Source organism: Medicago truncatula, chromosome 8, assembly GCF_003473485.1.
Source record: "Medicago truncatula cultivar Jemalong A17 chromosome 8, MtrunA17r5.0-ANR, whole genome shotgun sequence".
In the NCBI taxonomy this organism is placed as follows: domain Eukaryota; kingdom Viridiplantae; phylum Streptophyta; class Magnoliopsida; order Fabales; family Fabaceae; genus Medicago; species Medicago truncatula.
The window spans coordinates 23,783,982-23,805,438 of record NC_053049.1 but is presented as its reverse complement, the minus strand read 5'-3'; the positions used below and the strand labels follow the sequence as shown (position 1 = coordinate 23,805,438).

At 35.4% G+C, this 21,457-nt stretch overlaps 2 protein-coding genes across 2 annotated transcripts; both read left to right on the top strand.

The window, feature by feature from the left end:
• The first annotated feature begins 964 nt into the window (after positions 1 to 964).
• Positions 965 to 3,054, top strand: LOC120577502 (uncharacterized). Its single transcript, XM_039829060.1, has 3 exons — positions 965 to 1,708; positions 2,186 to 2,262; positions 3,033 to 3,054. Exons 1-3 carry the CDS (start codon positions 965 to 967, stop codon positions 3,052 to 3,054), a joined length of 843 nt encoding a protein of 280 aa, XP_039684994.1.
• Positions 3,055 to 9,773: 6,719 nt separating this feature from the next.
• Positions 9,774 to 14,591, top strand: LOC25501236 (pentatricopeptide repeat-containing protein At4g21705, mitochondrial). Its single transcript, XM_013589950.3, has 2 exons — positions 9,774 to 10,104; positions 12,949 to 14,591. Exons 1-2 carry the CDS (start codon positions 9,847 to 9,849, stop codon positions 14,188 to 14,190), a joined length of 1,500 nt encoding a protein of 499 aa, XP_013445404.2. The 5' UTR covers positions 9,774 to 9,846; the 3' UTR covers positions 14,191 to 14,591.
• The last annotated feature ends 6,866 nt before the right edge of the window (positions 14,592 to 21,457 follow it).

The following is a 21,457-nucleotide window of genomic DNA, read 5'->3' as shown; positions in this document are numbered from 1 at the left end:
ATTGAGGGATCAAATTTGGGGATTTTGGGTGAATAGGGGTTGAAACCTGTAACATTTTCTACTGAACTGTGAACGTTCGCTTAGAGGTTCGCTTAAGCGACCAGTAAGCGAGCATTCATACATTTTTTCTGGGTTCAGGTCGCTTAAGCGACCTGCGAGCGAGCTGGTAAGCGTACTTTCTGGTAGCTTCTGGAACTCGTTCGCTTACGCGAACAGGTGAGCGACCAGACAGCGACCAAAAAGCGTACATTGTTGTTGGCTACTGGAACTTGTTCGCTTAAGCGAACCAGGTGGTGGCTTAAGTGAACAAGCCCAGTCTATACGGTTTTGGCCGGAAATGTTTCTTGAGCCGATTGGCTTATGAATTATTGTGATCATTCTTGTATGACTAAGTGAAGTTGTATAAATGAATGATTGTATTTTTGATATGATGTTTATCATGAGTTGGGTATGCTATCTTACTTAGAATGTAAGGAATGCTTGAAATGGTGAAAGCATATGTGATAATTGATGTTGGATGACATTGTTGATTGTTGATAATCATGTTGATGTGTGATGATGAATCCTATGATTTGATTGTGTATGGGTATGTTTTCTTGATAATGCAAATGTTGTGGAGATGATCAATATAATTGGGAGTTGTTCTATATATTGTGGTGAAAATTGTGAATTGTTGTCGCATTATCGAGTCTTGTTACATGTCCATGCATCATAGTCAAGTTGAGATTTGATAAGATGTTTTTGTTGCATCTTTGGGCTCCAGCCTAGCAGAGATCATTTAGTGATCTAGTTTTGGGGACTTCGGTCTTGCAGAGATCCTTAGTGATCTAGATTTGTGGAACAATCCACCGATGAGGGGAGGCTCGATAGGTTCTTGAGGAACAATCCACCGACTTTCAAAGGGAGGTTCGATCCAGAGGGAGCACAGACTTGGGTGCAGGGCATGGAGCGGGTTTTTCGAGCTATGGTGACGGGAGATGACCAGAAGGTCAGACTGGCGACTCATATGCTTGCTGAGGAAGCAGAGCACTTGTGGACTAATGCCAAAGGAAGACTTGAGTTGGGAGGTGATGTTGTGACCTGGGCGAAGTTCAAAGTTGAATTCTTGAGGAAGTGTTTCCCTGAAGACTTGAGGACCAAGAAGGAGGTTGAGTTTCTGAATTTAAAACAAGGAAGCATGTCTGTAGCCGAGTATGCGGCGAAGTTTGAGGAGCTTTCGAGGTTTTGTCCCTACATCAATGTTGAAGATGCTATGGTTTCGAAGTGTGTGAAGTTTGAGAGTGGGCTTAGGCCGGATATCTATCAGTATATGTTTGTCCAGGAGATCCGAGACTTTGATACTTTGGTGCATAAGTGTCGTATGTTTAATGATGCTGGGAGAGCTAAGACTAATTACTATAAGGCTCAGAATGAGAAAAGAGGAAGAGGTCATGGAGTTGGGAAACCTTACAACAAAGACAAAGGAAAGAAGAGGGAAGCTGGTGGGGGCTCTAAGCCGAATTTTGCGGATGTCAAGTGTTACAAGTGTGGAACCATGGGTCATTATGCCAATGATTGTAAGAAGGATATCAGTTGTCACAAGTGTGGGAAAGCGGGTCACAAGGATTTTGAATGCAAGGGTGATGCAAAAGAGATTACTTGCTACAATTGTGGGGAGAAGGGTCATATTAGTACTAAGTGTACCAGGCCGAAGAAGGCGGCGGGAAAGGTGTTTGCTTTGAATGCGGAGGAGGTGGAGCAGCCGGATAATCTTATCCGAGGTATGTGTTTTATCAATAGTACTCCTTTGATTGCAATTATTGATACTGGTGCTACTCATTCTTTTATCTCGGTTAGTTGTGTTGAGCGTTTGAAATTGGTTGTAACTCCTTTGTTGCGGGGGATGGTTATTGACACCCCGACCAGCGGTTCGGTGACTACTTCTTTTATGTGTGATAAGTGTCCTGTTAATTTTGGTAATGTTGATTTTGAGTTGGATCTTGTGTGTCTTCCGTTGAAGCATATGGATGTGATTTTTGGTATGGATTGGTTGTTATCTTTTGGGGTTAGCATTAATTGTTTGACTAAGAGTGTGACTTTTTCGAAGCCGGTAGACGAGTTAGATAGGAAGTTCTTGACCGCGGAGCAAGTGAAGAAGTCTTTAGATGGTGAAGCTTGTGTGTTCATGATGTTTGCATTGTTGAAGGAGAGTAGTGAGAAGGGAGTTGGTGATTTGCCGGTAGTGGAAGAGTTTTCGGAGGTTTTCCCAGATGATATTACCGAGTTACCGCCGGAGAGGGAAGTTGAGTTTGCAATTGATCTGGTACCAGGCACGAGTCCTATTTCGATTGCCCCGTATCGGATGTCTGCATCAGAGTTGGATGAATTGAAGAAACAGTTAGAAGAGTTGCTTGAGAAGAAGTTTATCAGGCCTTGTGCTTCTCCGTGGGGTGCTCCAGTGTTGTTGGTTAAGAAGAAAGATGGAAGCATGAGGTTGTGTGTGGATTATCGGCAGTTGAACAAGGTGACAATTAAGAATCGGTATCCACTTCCGAGGATTGATGATTTGATGGATCAACTAGTTGGTGCAGAGGTGTTTAGTAAGATTGATTTGAGATCAGGATATCATCATATTAGGGTGAAGGCAGAAGATATATCCAAAACCGCGTTCCGAACGAGGTATGGACACTATGAGTATTCTGTGATGCCATTTGGGGTATCTAATGCGCCAGGTGTCTTCATAGAGTATATGAATAGAATATTTTATCCTTATCTGGACCGTTTTGTAGTGGTGTTCATAGATGATATTTTGGTGTATTCGAAATCTGAGGAGGAGCATGCCGAGCATTTGAGGATTGTGTTGCAAGTCTTGAAGGAGAACCAGTTATGTGCTAAGTTGTCTAAGTGTGAGATTTGGTTGTAGGAAGTGAGTTTCCTTGGTCATGTGATTTCTAAGGGTGGTATTTCTGTGGATCCGTCTAAAGTTGATGCAGTGTTGCAGTGGGAGTCTCCTAAGTCTGTTTTTGAGATTAAAAACTTTCTTGGATTGGCAGGTTATTATCGGAGGTTCATTGAAGGATTCTCTAAGTTGGCGTTGCCATTGACGCAGTTGACTCAGAAAGGACAAGCTTATGTTTGGGATGCTAAGTGTGAGAAGAGTTGAAGAAGATGTTGACTTCAGCTCCAGTGTTGATTTTGCCGAATCCGAAGGAGTATTGTGATGCTTCTAAGATGGGGCTTGGTGGTGTGCTTATGCAGAATCGTCAGGTTGTGGCTTATGCTTCAAGACAGTTGAAAGTGCATGAGAAGAATTATCCGACTCATGATTTGGAATTAGCGGTCGTTGTGTCTGCATTGAAGATTTGGAGGCATTACCTGTATGGTTCTAAGTTTGAGGTGTTCAATGACCACAAGAGTTTGAAGTACTTGTTTGATCAGAAAGAGTTGAATATGAGGCAGAGAAGATGGTTGGAATATCTTAAGGATTTTGATTTTCAGTTGAGTTATAATCTCGAGAAGGCTAATGTTGTTGCTGATGCTTTGAGTAGAAAGACTTTGCATATGTCTGCTTTAATGGTTAAAGAGTTGGAATTGATTGAGCAGTTTCGAGATTTGAGTTTGGTTAGTGAGTTGACACCAGATGGTGTGAGGTTGGGGATGTTGAAGCTGACAAGTAATATTTTGGATGAGATTAAGAATGGTTAGAAGGAAGATTTGGAACTCGTGGATCGAGCGGTGTTGGTTAATCAAGGTAAAGGAGGAAACTTCGGATTGGATGAGAACAGTGTTTTGATGTTTCGTGACCGAGTTTGTGTGCCGGATGTTCTTGAGCTTAAGAGGCAGATTTTGGAAAAAGGTCATAGAAGTAGTTTGAGTATTCATCCAGGAGCGACTAAGATGTATCAGGATTTGAAGAGGTTGTTTTGGTGGCCTGGAATGAAGAAGGAAATTGCTGAGTTTGTGTATGCTTGCTTGGTTTGTCAGAAGTCGAAGATTGAACATCAGAAACCGTCGGGTTTGATGCAACCATTGTTTGTGCTAGAGTGGAAGTGGGATAGTATCTCTATGGACTTTGTTGTAGCGTTGCCGAAGACTAGTAAGAATTTTGATTCGATTTGGGTGATTGTTGATCGGTTGACGAAGTCAGCACATTTTGTTCCTATTAAGACTGGTATGTCTGTAGCGAAGTTGGCTGAGATCTACATTGAGCAGATTGTTAGGTTGCATGGTATTCCTTCTAGTATTGTGTCGGATCAGGATCCGAGGTTCACTTCTAAGTTTTGGGAGAGTTTGCAAGCTGTTTTGGGAACTAAGTTGAGATTGAGTTCTGCTTACCATTCTCAGACCGATGGGCAAACAGAGAGGACTATTCAGAGTTTGGAGGATTTGTTGAGAGCTTGTGTGTTAGAGCAAGGTGTCAGTTGGGACGAATGTTTACCTTTGATTGAGTTTACTTACAACAATAGTTTTCATTCTAGTATCGGTATGGCACCGTTTGAGGCTTTGTATGGTAGGAGGTGTAGGACACCGTTGTGTTGGTTTAAGTCCGGAGAAAGTGCCTTGTTAGGACCGGAGGTGGTGCAAGAGACTACGGAGAAGGTTAAGATGATCCAAGAGAAGATGAAAGCGTCTCAGAGTGGACAGAAGAGTTATCATTATAAGAGGAGAAAGGATATAGAGTTTCAAGTTGGTGATCATGTATTTTTGAGAGTGAATCATGTGACCGGTGTTGGTCGTGCTTTGAAGTGTAGGAAGTTGACTCCTCGTTTCGTTGGACCGTTTGATGTGGTTGAGAAGGTTGGGGTTGTAGCGTATCGGATTGCATTACCACCATCGTTGTCGAATCTTCATGATGTGTTTCATGTATCTCAGTTGAGGAAGTATGTGTATGATGCCTCTCATGTGATCCAAGTGGATGATTTGGAAGTAAGAGATAATTTGACCGTTGAGACTTGGCCGGTTAGGATTGAGGATTGTGAAGTGAAGCGTTTGCGTGGCAAAGAGATTGTTTTGGTCAAAGTGATTTGGGTTTGACCAACTAGGGAGAGTGCCACTTGGGAATCGGAGAGTAGGATGAAGGTTTCGTATCCGGAGTTGTTTCCTTCAGGTAATTTTCGAGGGCGAAAATTCTTTTAGGGGGGGAGAGTTGTAACAGCCCGATTTTTCGCTAGATTTATTTTAATTACTTTTATTATGTGTTTTATGTGCATGTGTGTGATTATTCATCATTTGGTGCATTTCCATGGGTTTCCGTGTTAGAAGGGTATTTTAGTCATTTTGGACTTAGGGGTATTTTGGTCATTTTGTGAGAACGGGTGAACTATAAGTTTGATGAGAATTATTTTTAGTATTTGGTGAGAGCCATTAGTTTTACCGAGTTACTAGAGTAATAATTAGTATTTTACCGTTTAGTGACCGTTGGTGATATTTTACCGTTAACTAGCCGTTATTAGTGAATTGCCGTTGTGTGTGTAGAAACATTTTAGATGTGAGTTGAAATGGGTTAAGTCCATTAAGTTGAGGGTTAGGCCCATTTATGGGACATACTATAAAAGCCTAGTCTGATGAGAAATTTTCACACACTTTCATTTCATAAGATATTTTTGAGAGAGTTAGAGAGAGAAAGTGGGAGCAAGAGGAAGAAAGGTTTAGAGAGAAGAGGACTTGAAGAATCAAGGATTAGGAGAGAGCTAGGAGCAAAATTGAAGCCTAAGCTAGGGAGATTAATCTAACTAAGGTAAGGGGGTTAGAAGTTATGGATAATTGAATTGTTGTTAGTTGAATTACATGTTCAAAGTATGAGAAATTCGTATATGTTGAAATATGCTTAATTGGTGAATTATGCTATGTTGTTGATGAATTGTGATAAGTTTCATGATCAATTGATGTTGTTGTTGCTAAGTCATGTTGTTGATGTTAATTCATTGCTTGGGTTTGCATGATTCATGATTTGTTGTGGAGAAATGAGATTTTGTTGGTGTTTTGGTGAAACTTGGTGAATTGGTCCTAATGTCAAGAGTTTTCATGTTGATTGAGTCTTTGTGAATCTTTTTAGTCATATTGACTTATAAACATCATCTGGAAACACATTTGGGCATTGAGGGATCAAAATTGGGGATATTGGGTGAAAAGGGGTTGAAACTCGTAACATTTTCTGCTGAACTGTGAACGTTCGCTTAGAGGTTCGCTTAAGCGACCAGTAAGCGAGCATTCATACATTTTTTCTGGGTTCAGGTCGCTTAAGCGACCTGCAAGCGAGCTGGTAAGCGTACTTTGTGGTAGCTTCTGGAACTCGTTCGCTTAAGCGAACAAGTGGTCGCTTAAGCGAACTGGTGAGCGACCAGTCAGCGACCAGAAAGCGTACATTTTTGTTGGCTACTGGAACTCGTTCGCTTAAGCGAACCAGGTGGTCGCTTAAGCGAACAAGCCCGATTTCAGCCACTTTAATCTTTTGTTCCGGGTCTTTGGGGGCCAATCCGAACTTTATAAAATGATTCTTTCAACATGTTTAACTACTGTTTAATCCCCTAAATCTACTGGAACAAGATTAGCTTGCCTAAACTTAAAGTTTTCCATTTGAGTCTTAACTTGGAAGTTTTTGAGAATTCTAGACTTTTGTCGAAACCAAACTTTTGCAAACAATGGAACTTACAAGTTGATCCTACAACGCATATAGACTTAGGTAAGACTTGTAAGATTAATCAAACATCTTAATCATGTCAAAAGTGATATTTCGGGTGGGAATGTGAAAGATTGCGAAATTGAGTTTTTGGTACGAACTTAAGTTGTTCTTGGATTAAAGTCTAAGGGTCCGGAGGCGGCTTAAGTTCATGAATACATGATTGATTAAGGTTGTTTGAGAACTTTCAACTTGTCTATGTCGTTTTGTCTTGGGATTTATCAATGTTGACCGTTTACCACTTGATACGGTTTTGGCTGAAAATGTTTCTTAAGCCGATTGTCTTATGAATTATTGTGATCATTCTTGTATGACTAAGTGAAGTTTTATAAATGAATGATTGTATTTTGGATATGATGTTTATCATGAGTTGGGTATGGTATCTTACTTAGAATGTAAGGAATGCTTGAAATGGTGAAACGATATGTGATAATTGATGTTGGATGACATTGTTGATTGTTGATAATCATGTTGATGTGTGATGATGAATCTTATGATTTGATTGTGTATGGACATGTTTTCTTGATAATGCAAATGTTGTGGAGATGATCAATATAATTGGGAGTTGTCCTATATATTGTGGTGAAAATTGTGAATTGTTGTCGCATTATCGAGTCTTGTTACATGTCCATGCATCATAGTCGTGTTGAGATTTGATAAGATGGTTTTGTTGCATCATTGGCCTCCGGCCTAGCTGAGATCATTTAGTGATCTAGTTTTATGGACTTCGGTCTTGCAGAGATCCTTAGTGATCTAGATTTGTGGGCTCCGGCCTTGCAGAGACCTTTGATGGTCTAGATATAGGTGATATGGTACCACATGCATATATGTGTCGAACTAGGTGCACATCATGACATGAGTCTTGTTTTGAAATGTGATTGGTGATTGGTGATTGTGTATGAATAACTGTGAATTGATGATTGTTCATGACACATGTGATTGGTGATTTATTGATGTGAGATATTGGGATCATGATATAAGTATACATATGTGGATATTATTATTGATCAAGTACATGATGTTTATATTGAATTATTCATGCTAACTGTTATTTGGATTATGATGATGTAATACTTACCCCCAGTGGTTTTGACCGCCTACCTGTCTGTATGGATGGGTAGACGTTGTGCAGGATTAGTTGCTCGGTGAGTCTTTTGTGCTTGGTGGATATCAGGAGCTTTCTCCGGTATCGGTGTTATAGAGTTTAGGTGGCTCTGATCTAGGTGTTGTCATAGTCTAGATTGTTTATTTGGATTATTGTTCATGATTGGAGATTTACCCATATGTTGGGAATTTGAGATTCATCTATGTTGATGTAATCATTAATCCATGACATGTTTATTTGGAGTTCTCTGGTTTATATTCCGCTACGACTGTTGAAGTTTATATATATGTTTATGGTTTTGAATTTTTGTATGATGACGTAACATCTATTTCTTGAATAAATGTATTATTCGCATGTTTAATTGCTTTAATAGAAATAGGAGTGTTACACGGGGAAGATCTACACCTCTTGGGAAAGCCTCCCCGTTATAGCCACCCTTCAAACTCTTCCACCTAGGAGTGGGAATTCAACCCGACCTCCAATTCAAGTTTTGGCAGATTCCCAAGGCCTGACGAGTATTCTAAAAACCTCACCAAGAGAAGAAAAGACGTCCGCCAATCTCTTTCTATGATGAAGATTTGCTCAGTCGAATTTCTAAACACCACATCTTGTTTCTTATTCTAGTTGTGATGGCGAACTATGATTTCGACGGGTTCCAGTTGACTGGAGTGATTTCTGTGACATCATGTTTGTTAGCTTGTTTCAAATAATAAGCCTCATAGAGAAATGTCACCTCATGTACGACGAATGCAAATTAAAGAGATTCAACGGTTCTTCCACATGGCTCGACAGTTCTTGCAATTACTTGTGCCCTTTGTACATAAGGAGTCCGAAAAGACTATCAAAATTCAATTCGTGGTTGTTGATTTCCCATTGATTTTCTTCCATATTCTTCATTTTATAACTCGTATACTTTCCTTCTAACCTTTTCTTTCTTACTTTTCTTTTAGGGTGGTTACAATGTCAATATTTTACTGTTGGCCTTGCATGTGAAGGGGTTAACAGAGACCTTGTGTCATCTTGTAAGATTAGTATGAATGGTCAAAGTTGGTTGTCCAATATCAACTTGTATGTCAGACCGATTTGAATTTAGGATTGTTGAGAGTAGTTTCCACCTTCTCCTGCCCTGTCATCTTGTGTTTCCAAATTATTCGAAGGGCACACGAGAGAAATGACAAACCTTCTCCTCCTTCTTCCTCCATCTTTTTGTATTAAAGTGTTTGATTCATTTGATAACTACACCACAAAATCACAAACACTTATCATGTAGATCTAAACACCAAGTTAGCCGCAGTTAACTATAATGGAGGAAAACATAATTTGTTTAGGATCAAGGTCGATATCACAATGTCTGGCTTATAGGAATAGTTGGACCAAATTAACCGTCAACTCAACCACAGAGACACAAGGAGGATGGAGAGTGTTGATTATCGTCGTCCATTAACCGACTTAGATCGAAGCGTCCAGTTCACCCAAATGAAGCTCAAGAACGACGACGACGTGAGAACCATGTTGTTATTATTTGGTATTTACATTTCTAAAGGACCGACCGAGTAAGACGCTCCCTTTATCAGATCTTTCCAAGACATTCGAGAAAGTTTGATTCGTCCCAAAAACTACGAAGAAATCAGAGCTTGCATGGATAGACCAGATGAAGAAGTTTGTTCAGCTGATTTGTGATCTTGTGCGTGTTTTATTATATTGTCTTACATTATTGAACTATGTTGTTGAAATTATGTTTAATGTTGTTGTGCATTCCTTTTTGAACTAAGTTTTTCTCTGTAACTAATAGTTAACTACCATTCTTGGGGCGACAATTAACTACGAATTGCTTCTAGGGGTATATGCCCAAGAGCAAACTATGGGTGCCTGAAGAGTAAACCAGGGGGCCTAAAGAGTAATTTTCAAAAGAAAAGTCTCTAAATATTTCTGGGTTGCAATTGTGGTTGTGGGCTTGCTTTCAAAAACCCAATCATCCATCCATCCTACCTAGTACTAGTTACCAACCAACTCATGCACGGTACACACAGTTGGTCATTTAACAAACATTTTGAAAGCACGCTGAGTTTGTTTTCACTTGACAATGGCGACACCATTCTCTACAATCCTTCAAAAGTCTCGTAACATCGCTGCAACTTTTCTACTGTGTAAACCATACTCTTCCACAGTCAGAAACCGTAGAAACCTCTTCGCCAGAATAAGCCCCCTTGGCGACCCTTCAATCAGCATTTCCCCCATTCTCGAAAACTGGGTCCAAGAAGGTAACCCTCTCGGTTACAAACAGCTTCAGCGCATCATCAAATCCCTCCGCTCTAGCAAACGCTTCAGTCAAGCACTCCAGGTCTCTCTATCTTAACTTTATAATTAGGTTTTTATTTATTTTTTATTATATATATTGTTTAGTGAAGACTTATTCTAATAGCTGAGAATAAATGCTCAACTAATTTAGTTGCTAAGTCAAATTATGTGAACATAGCTGTCTATGTTGCACCGAAACTTCTGATTGAAGGCGTGTCCCATGTCCAACACGTGTCCTGTACACAGACTCCTGTGATCACATCGAATCATGTCATTTTCTCAAAACTTGTCTGTGTCTGTGTCTGTGTCTGTGTCTGAGTCTGTGTCTGGTGTCCGTGTCCGTGTCTGTGCTTCATAGATAGCGGTAATAAGTTAAGATAGAAAATATTGAATATAGCTATATGTGTTCCTATGGTGTCCGATATTGAGACTTTTCAACATTAGACACTATTCAATCTGATGTGTTTGTGTTATGTAGATAAAAATTACATTCATCCCTCTATTAGTGAAAGTTGAATATTTTTAGAATTTGGATTGACCTTAACTCGCGGAGGAGGTCTCTTACTTATAAATATATTTTCAGACCCTATCTCATTCGATCTGGTACCCTGAATACACCCCCTTACTACATGAGTTGCTCGATAGCAAGTTCTTGGATAGACTCTGAATTTTATTTTTGGTTTTTATATGCAAATAGAAGAAATTGAGTGTAACTATATTTGTTAGTGTCCGTGTCTGATACTGCCACGTTTCAAACATTAGACACGCATTCAATCTAAGGTGTTAGTGTTGTGTAGATTAAAATTTAAACCTACATTTGTCCTTCTGCTAGAGACAGTTGTGTGTTATTTGGATTTGGGTTGGATTTAAATCAACCCCTAGATTTGTAAAGTTAGAAATGTCTCCAACTTATTAACATATTTTCCGGCCCTATATCATCTGAGATACACCCTCTTACACCTATGAAAAGACATCTAGTGCGTGACGTGAGTATCTTGATAGCGGGTGACCCGACAAATTTTGGATAGGTTTTGAAACTGTATTGGAATCTACATAGAGTCCAAGGTAGTTAAAATCAAGATTTTACACATAATCGATAAGAGGAATTAAAATTGTAAATCATTACAACCATAGGATTATACGAAATTCATAAAACTCAAATATATGCATATAAAATAGCATAAGTAGGAAAAAGAAAAACTCCAATCACACTTTCAATACTTAATTAAATGTAAGTTTATGAAATAATGGAACTAGAAAGCAAGGATCACAGGAAAAGAGAGAAGCAAGAGAAACGATCAGAGTGGGAGGTGTATGGAGAAGTTACGCTCTTCCAATTTTATAGGCAATCAGTAGCAGGGGAGGGAAAGGAAAGGTGCCTGTTGCACTGGAAAGGTGCGTGTCAAACTTACTGCACAGTTAAATGTGCACATGACCATTTAAAATACTCAATTTCCTATTAAGAGAAACTCCAGCCCTTGGTATTTTATGTTGTCCGCCAGCATGTAATGTTTGTTATTCCAATATTTTGCTCATTTTTCCGCTGGAGTCCGCCATAGTGGAGTAACCATCACTTTCTGAAGTAACGTTACTTTGTGGACCAAGTTAAATAACATGCATTGCTTTAAGTGACAATAAGTTGAAATATAAATATAATACTCATATATAAGTTAAAGATATTGAACCCAATATGAGATTTTTAGAGTTCACTGTTGGAGTAAAAAAATGTGAGTTGTTTTAACATGATGTGGCACAACGGGGCCCACAAAATAACCGTTAGTAGTGTTCACCATTGGAGGTGCGGTCAAAAACCCTAATTTCTAAATGGGATACTGATTCACGAAATGAAACTGGCCATATTCTACTCGAGTTACTGAAAGGGTCATATTCTTAACCCGAGTTACTTAAATGGGTTTTCTCTGACCAAAGAATGAAAACGCTCCATCTTTCCACAACCCTAGAGTGCACCGCGAGTTCTACCACTGCAACCAGAATCAAGGAATCGATTCAAAGATCGTGGATTCTATGATTTCACGATTGATAGGAGCGATTATACACGATTTTACTAAATTACGGTTCTGGGTATACTCATGATTGTTCAGGGCAACCATAATCGTAAAATCGTACGACTATATGATTAAAATCCTGATTTTGACTACTATGGTATCTGAGTTTTAGTTAATTAGTCATTTTTTAGTCCTAGTGATTTTTTTTTTTTTTTTTATCCATGTAATACCATGCATGTACCATTTTTTTGGTCCTTAAAAAGGAGAGAGAAAGAAAAGTGAAATAAAAAGTAGAATGTTGAAGGCAAAAAAGAATGAAGGTGTGTTCTCGTTTGTGAGTTTTAAGAAAGGGGAATTTGGAGTTGAAGGGATGAAGATTGTTATGCTCTTTGAATTTTATTCTAAAAAACTATTTCAAAGGCGTAGTCTTAAAATGAGGTGGGTGAAAATTTAATTACAAAAATGCCAACTCAGAGGTGCCACGTGGACCTCAATTAGTCACATCAGCAATTTTATAATGGAAAGTGACTTTAAAGACAAAAAAAGATTGCGGGATAAAAAAACAAAATTAAAATGACCAAAATCAAATTCGCTATATTTACATGGACTAAATGAATATCTAAACCCATTAAAAAAATGAATAACTAGACCTTAATTGTTTTTAGTGAAATTGCATGTTCCGAGTTGAGGAACTATTATTTACTTTTTTTGTTTTTGTTTTGAGGAACTAAACCAGGTGCCAAATTATTTCTCTAACAACTAGAATTGGTCTTAAGAGAAAAAGGAGTTGAAATCCTATCATGTGTTTCTTTCTTTAAATCGATCCTTTTGTCCCGGTTCTGAAATGCTGACTAAGATATCTTTAATGTTGATAAGTTCAGGTTTCTGAATGGATGAGTAGCAAAGGTCTATGCCCAATTTCAGCAAAAGACCATGCCGTGCAACTAAATCTTATTGGTAAAGTTCGTGGACTTGATAGTGCGAAGAGCTATTTCCAGAATTTAAGTGATGAAGATAAAACTGAAAAGGCTTATGGTGCTCTTTTGAATTGTTATGTAAGAGAAGGATTGGTTGATAAGTCACTCTCCCTGATGCAGAAGATCAAGGATCTGGGTTTTATTTCTGTTCTAAATTACAATAATATTATGTGTCTTTACTTGCAAACTGAGCAGTATGAGGAAGTCTTTGGTGTTTTGGAATCGATGAAAAAGGACGGTGTTTCTCCCGACACATTCAGCTATAGGATATGCATAAACTCTTATGGCACAAGGTCTGATTTTTTTAATATGGAGAAACTATTGGAAGAAATGGAACTGCAAAGCCACGTCAGATCAGATTGGGCCACATATGCTATGGTGGCTAACTACTTCATCAAAGCAGACCTGAAAGAGAAAGCTTTAGTCTACCTGAAGAAATGTGAGGACAAAGTAGACAAACGCGACACGATTGCATACAACTATCTGATTTCACACTATGCAAGTCTTGGAAACAAAAAAGCCATGATGAGATTATGGAAACTTCAGAAAGAGAACTGTAAGAAGCAACTTAACAGGGAATATATAACCATGTTGGGTTCTTTGGTGAAGCTGGGTGACTTTGACGAAGCTGAAAAACTTCTTGCAGAGTGGGAGATATCTACTAATTCTTATGATTTTAGGGTGCCAAACATCCTTTTGATTGGTTATTCCAAGAATGGATTGATCGAAAAAGCAGAAACAATGCTGCAAAGCATAATTGAGAAAGGGAAGAATCCTATTCCTAACAGTTGGGCTATCATTGCTGCTGGGTATGTTGCCAAAGAGAATATGGAGAAAGCATTTCAATGCATGAAGAAAGCTGTGTCTGTACAACCCAAGAATAAAGGTTGGAGACCAAAAATTGATGTTCTTTCCAGCATTTTGAGTTGGGCTATCAATAACAGAGATATAGATGAAGTAGAAGATTTCGTGAATTCGTTGAAGAATGCAACTTCAATGAATAGGGATATGTATCTGTCCTTGATCAAGATGTTTGATAGATCTGTGAAAGAGGTTGATAAAAGTTTAGACAGTATGAGAGCTGATAAAATAGAGGTTGATGAGATTTGGGAAAGTATGAAAGATGATAAAACGGAGCTTGATTAAGAGATTGAGGAAATTATTTACTCAAGATTGCAATAATACTGGTTTCTTTCTTCTCTCTCCAGTTTTAAATCTTACCATCATTGGTGTTGAATGCAGTTGATGTCAAATGAGTGATCCAGAAGTCCTACCTCAACCGCTAAAATGCTGAAATTGTTAGGCCGGATGCCATGACCGGGGTTCGAATGCCGGTACCTCCACTTGTGTGTGTGAGTTTATAATGACTTTGTCATTTCGTCTATCTACCAAAAAAAAAAAAAAAAGGAATAGCATTTTTGTGTGTCGTAGATCGATTTTAAAGCTGCATTTATCATGTAGACATGTAATCACTTTGATTCTATGATATAGTTGGATACCTGGATCTACTGTTAAATGGAGAATTGGCTGACAATGTCACATAGAGACCGATGTTATGATTATGGTAAATATGTTATTGAGTAACTAGTTGAATTATTGAATTGGTGAGCATAAAATATACCAAGAGTAAGAGGTCTAAATCAAATTTATACTAAACTAGTTACAAACCCGTGCGTTGCACGGGTTTAATAACGTGTTTTATAAAAAAAAATATTTTAAAAGAAAAATGAGCAAATTAATGAATATTGCACAAACATTATAAATCTTTATCAAAATATTTATGAAAGCTTTATCAAGTCTTTAATACACATTAATATTTGTGATGATTGATAAAAGAATTAAAAAGAGTAAAGGGTATAGAAATAAATTTATTAAAGAATTAACAATTTGTTTAAACTTATTTTTGTTACAATTTAGACCAAAAAAAATATTGGACTTCATTGAATTTCTCTATAATTTTTTTATCAGGCTTGAAGTTATGACTCTGAGTTTGAAAACCGCAAAATTCACAAAAATTATTGAAGAAACACTATAAACAAATAAATGGCATCGTCAAAAATGAAATCATATTTGGCTATAGTGATCAAGCAAACAAAAAAAAAGAAGCATATTAAATACCTATAATCAATGGATTCTAATTGCATAGAGGCGACACTTATACTTTCTCTATGTTTGTTCATCAATGAGAGTGATTATTTTGCGATTTCCTTTCAGAATTGTTCTTGACACCTAGTTTGGGAAATGCTAAACAGGGAAATAACTGTAATATTAATCTAATGCATATTAACATGGATAAGATGTATGCGAATATAGTTATATATAACTTATGAAATGAAGGTAACATAACTGATTTTAAGCTAAAGAAAATGTACCATGACTTCTAATTTATCTTTCTATTATCTTCCTATAAAGTCTAGAGAAATGCATGCATGTGCATTATATGTACCCCGTTGACCAATTAACATTTTTGAAATAAATGAAAATTAAGCATCACTCCCGCATGTGCATCTATAGCTAACACCATTTGACATTGATGTCTTCGAACATTTGGTGCAACTCTCATAATACCATCCAAACTGGTTAGGATTGAATTTAGTTGTTTTTCCAAATAGTGATGGAGTATGTATCCTAACACAAATTATGCACGTGAAATAAAGAATAGTGCAATATGCATTTTTAATTTGTGCGTAAAAAAACTCAAAGCATGTTTGTGCATAAAAAATAAAAAAAAAAACAGACCTTTACTAAGTTTATAGATTCATCAATTGGCCTAACTTGAGACAGATTGGAAAAATCGTTCTACGAAGTACTTTTTAAACTTTACTTTTTAATCTATCTGAGCTTGAGAAGTGTTAAGTTCACGACAACAATTCAAGAAACTTGGTCAATAAACAATCAAATCATATTGTGAAATAATAAGTTACTCTAACACTGTATTGTGAAATCATAATGCAAACTTACTAAGTCTTAAACTTTTCAACAATCGGATGATGTAGGTTGATGAGCAGCCTCGAACCTGACCAATTGTTACATCTATTTGCGTTGTCATTGACTACAAAATAGAAGCAAAGAATTCAAGGTAAATAAATGGTAAATGATAAAGCTACAAAGTATTTTACCCATAATGTTACATCAACTATATTCCCAATGCTCTAAATCTCTATATCGAGTTATTACATGAACTCGATCACCCTAAATCCGAGAAAGAAACCAAAAAATATAAATAAATCAAAATGTATACTAATAAGTAACATTGATAAATCATAAAAGAAATTACTACAAATCTTAACTAACTTATCTAACCTTTGCATCACAAATAATGAGCTTCATATGTTGATTCTCATTACTACCAGTCACAATTCAAGAATCCAGTACTCCAAATCCTATTTTCCAAACGTCTAAATAATTTTTGAGATACTTAATGTAGTCATAATCCTTTGACATTGAAATTCATATATAGAAATACAATAATACATCATTTAATTTTATTCCCTTTGTTCATTCTGATATCGAAAGAAGCTAACATATTTCTATGTGATCAATTTTTGTATCATCAAATTAACCTGATCTTAAATGTACAAATTTCTATCATCAACTTTCTGGACCCCAATGATTTGATCAAAACAAATTTACACCAATCAACTTTTTGCACGGCTCAATGATATACGAAAGAATAAATAAAATATGAAAACTGTTACAGCTTTAGGATTACTCACAAAAACTAAAATAATTGAAATGCATCAATTATTTTCAACTCCTGTACCAGAAGCTAAAATAACAATTGTGTCAAAACCTTACCATCAGTTAAAATTCAGTCATCATGACCTCTACTATACTCCACATAACAAAAGATGATTTTTCTACAGCCATGCAACATAACAAATTTTGGTACATAATCCAATAACAATTGGAAAAAAAAAATAAAAAACCCTTAAAATGCATAATCATGAAAAAAGGAAGAAAACCATCTATGATGAAGCAAAAACTAAAACGGTGTCGAAAAATGAAGCCCATAAGCCATAAAAATCAGTCAACTCAAGTCATGCATGGTCTCAGAACCATGAAAAAAGATAGAAAATGACCTTTTTTTTTTTGTGGTGGCCGGGGTTTGAACTCCGGACCTTGCATATTTTATGCATTGTCCTACCAACTAAGCTAAGCTCACGAGGACAAAGAAAATGACCTCTTATGAAGAAGAAAGTGAAACAGTGTTCCCGACTGAACTTAGATACCGTTTGGTCAAGGTTTATTACAGTTTAAAAGTTACATCAAAACAAAGTAAAAATAAAGGCCTTTAAGAAAGAAACTAAAGTTATTTGGTTTTTTTGTTTTGTTAGTTTTAAAGCTATTTAAGTTTAATGTTGTTTGGCAAAATATTGTACAAACTTTGAATTTATTATTTTTTATATGGTGTCTGGGGTTCGAACTCCGGACTTGGCATGTATTTATGCATTGTTCCTATCAATTGAGCTAAACTCATGAGAACAAAACTTTGAATTTATTATTAATTAACATAATAAATAAATAAAATGTTTAGAATAATTTATGAAGGCTAAAAATGTTAAAAAAATAAAAGATATTTTTTTTACAAATACGATATTTACTCAATAACGTTTATTCTGTGTAACATGAATACAAATTAATATCATCATATAAATAACTTGTTAAATATTTGAATAGGAGAAACAATTTAAGGAGTCTGGAATAATAATATAAATAATATCAAAATATTTGATTTTTTCTATTTCAATTATACTCTATAACAAATTTCGTTATAAGAATACCATATTTTTTGTGTCTTTCAAAAAGATAAGAATTTATATTATATGATATTATATTTGTTACATTGTTGGTGTCATGGAAACAGATATGTTTAATTTTTTTGAACATGAAAATGATATGCATAGTTTGTTACGATATAAAGGTGCAATATATATATATATATATATATACCTTTTTAGGCATCTATACCTTTTTTTGAAGAAAAGACATCTACAATTTTACTTTTAATTAAAATTTAAATTTTATAAAAATAATCATACGCATTATGCAACACTAAAAAAAATTATACACATTAGCGTAACAAAAAAACAGACACACATAAAGAATTACTCTAAACGCTAATGTGTATGTGCGTATATATTTGCGAGGTTGAAGAAAGAAAATACAAATATTTGATATCATTAAATGACAGCGTGAATAAAAATATTTGTGAAGTTGTGATGATTAAACGATATTGAAATTATAAGTGATAAAAAGATAATAAAATTCCTTTGAAAAAAAGGTAATAAAATTAAATGGAACCTCCTTAAAAAAAATTAAATTGAACGCTTCAAATTAAATGGAAGAAAAAAATATATTGAAGTATAATATTAAAAAATAAAAAAAAAAGGTTCCCAACGTGAATTGAAGAGAGATGCTTGTGAAATAAATTGTCGGGAATTAGTTTTTTGAAGAAGCATTCAACAACTTTTGGTCAAAGTTCATTGCATTCAATTTTATGCATTAAAAAATGTACATTTTTTAGAAAGTACTTAATTGATATTGTATTTGACCTAACTTCTCCTTAAAAATATAGGGAAGTTGAAAAAAAAAACCGGGTCAAACGGTATCTTAATTTCCCACAACGGCAGTGTAGAAACAACTGAATTTGGGAGAAAAAAATTGGAAAATAGTTAAAAATAAAAAAAATTGAAAAATAGTTAAAAAAAATCGGTGAGGTAGCACCTAACCAAACAACACTAAAAAAATTATATGCATCAGCGTAACAAAAAAACAGACAGACGGACATAAAATATTACTCTAAACGTTAATGTGTGTGTATATATTCGCGACGTTGAAGAAAGGAAATAAAAATATTTGGTATCATTAAATGACAGCGTGAATAAAAATATTTGTGAGGTTGTGATGATTAAACAATATTGAAATTAAAATAATTAATATTGTGTTTGACCCAACTTCTCCTTAAAAATTTAGAGAAGTTGGAAAAAAGTCGGGTCAAGCGATACCTTAATCTCCCACAACGGTAATGTAGAAGCCACTGAATTTGGGAGAAAAAATTGGAAAATAGTTAAAACTAAAAAATAAAAAAATCGGTGAGGTAGCACCAAACCAGGCAACACCAAAAAAAAATTATATGCATTATCGTAACAAAAAAATAGACAAACAGACATATAATATTACTCGAAACATTAATGTGTGTGTATATTCGCGAGGTTGAAGAAAGGAAATAAAAATATTTGATATCATTAAATGACAACGTGAATAAATATATCTGTGAGGTTGTGATGATTAAACAATATTGAAATTAAAATAATTGATATTGTGTTTGACCTAACTTCTCCTTAAAAATGTAGAGAATTTGGAAAAAAGCCGGGTCAAACGATACCTTAATCTCCCACAACGGCAATGTAGAAGCAACTGAATTTGGGAGAAAAAATTGAAAAATAGTTAAAAACATAAAAATTGGAAAATAGTTAAAAGTTATTAAAAATTAGAAAATAATTTAAAAAATTGGTGAGGGGCAAAATGGGAAATTTGGCATAAAAAAGATGAGGTGGCACCAAACCAAACCCACCAATTAGAAAATTACTTAAATGCCCATTCCAGGGATAAAATGGGAATTTCATATGGCATCAATTTTAATAGAGTATATAGACGATTTTTTTTAAAAAAATTTATACTAGTTGAACTAGTAAATTTTGTGTTGTAGTATAAAATATATAAATAATAAATTAATATGTTATATAATAGGTCAAATATCATCTATTGTCTTTTTAGGTTCCGTATAAAATGGACTAGTAAAATTTTTGGTTCATCATGGACCAATTTTTTCTACAATCTGATTTGATTATCTACCGAATCTTATCATGGTCCACTCATACCAAATTTAGCCTCAACTCTATCTTTTCATTCTACTCTCTTTTCTTTCTCTCTTCCCTGTATGCAAAAAACCAATACTGATTTTTCTTCTCATGTTTTCCTTCTAACTCTAAGCCAAGTGGTTCATCATTCAAGGCTCTCCAAACATTAAAAACTTGAGAAAAAAATAGTACAATTTCTAATAATGAATAATTTTGGTGACTCTCACCATGCATGTTACGGATCTCATTATGTTCCTGGAATTTTGTCAAGTCAATTTGGTGAATTATCAATTGTTTGAGTAAAACTACTACAAGATGTTCCAACTTAAAAAAAAAAAAAAAGAATCTTTACAGGATGGACTCTAGAACCGGCGCCGGAGTGACATATAGGGTGCCTGTGTTACACTGTCGGGTTGGGTATATTCCGGAGTGACATAAAGGATTGTGGTAGGTCTTACACTATATTATATATCCAAAAACAAAAACCAGTTAATTTACATGATAGAATCTAAGATGGACCGCCATATATGTTATCTATGGTAACTTACATCTTTTGGTAATTTAATTTAACAGAACCAAACAATAATACAAATTGAATTTAAGTGCGTCAAACATCAGTGCAGTTGGTTAGTTCAAGGTCGACCAATCTTGATCAATTAAGTGAAAAATTTACATTGAGAAAAATAATATTTTGATTTTTAAAAAGTTGAATGCACACAACTATTAGAACGAATATTTTGACACATGCATTTGGAGAACATGTTAGCATTTATCTTAAATAAAAAATTTAAAATCTTAATTATCTAATCTTGATAAGTCGGTTTAGAGGTGATGAATGCATCTAACTACACCGATCACTAAGTGCATTTAATCAAATTTCCAATATTACCATACACATCCATCTATCATGTTCATTTTTTTTTCACCATTGAAATCGTTCAATATCTTTGTTAGGAGAGTCTATATTTTCAATAACATGTGAGAATTTATACTGTTGAACTTTTATAACAATTTTTATTATATTTTATATTTAAATAAGAAAAAGCAAAGGAGAAAATGAAAAGTGAAAAAAGAAAATGATATGAGATCTAGCAAAGAGACCTTTCATGTAAGGAAAAGGAAATACAAACAAGGGGAGGGCCCAACAACTTGCTATGTGTTCCATTTGCAATCGCTGTATTATTGACCAATCTTTATCCGTGTGATGGGAATATTTAGGACCATCAAACTATCTTTATTTTGACAACTAATACCTATCAATAAAAGTTTGTATAATTATATACGTTAACATCAATTAAAAAATATAAATTTCAATACAAATTTACTATTTCGAATTTTTTAATATACGTAAATTTATACATGATAGAAAAACCATATAAAATACAAACAAGTGATTATGGTTGATGTCAATTCAGTATGTGTAACTCTACCATTTGAATTTTGCTCTTTCCCCTGCACTTTTCGCTCACGCCCTGCAAGCTTGTCCAAAATACCCATGCGTTAGTTAACTAGCGCAAGTGTAAATTAACGTGTTAGTTAACTAACGATGC

Bases quoted from the DNA above. Each gene is read 5' to 3' on its own strand.
- LOC120577502 (XM_039829060.1), top strand. From the start codon at position 965: ATGGTGACGGGAGATGACCAGAAGGTCAGACTGGCGACTCATATGCTT. The intron at 1,709-2,185 runs GTGTTTGCTTTG...GCATTGTTGAAG, and splicing joins CGAAGAAGGCGGCGGGAAAG to GAGAGTAGTGAGAAGGGAGT. The intron at 2,263-3,032 runs GTTACCGCCGGA...TTGGATTGGCAG, and splicing joins TTCCCAGATGATATTACCGA to GTTATTATCGGAGGTTCATT.
- LOC25501236 (XM_013589950.3), top strand. From the start codon at position 9,847: ATGGCGACACCATTCTCTACAATCCTTCAAAAGTCTCGTAACATCGCT. The intron at 10,105-12,948 runs GTCTCTCTATCT...TGATAAGTTCAG, and splicing joins GCTTCAGTCAAGCACTCCAG to GTTTCTGAATGGATGAGTAG.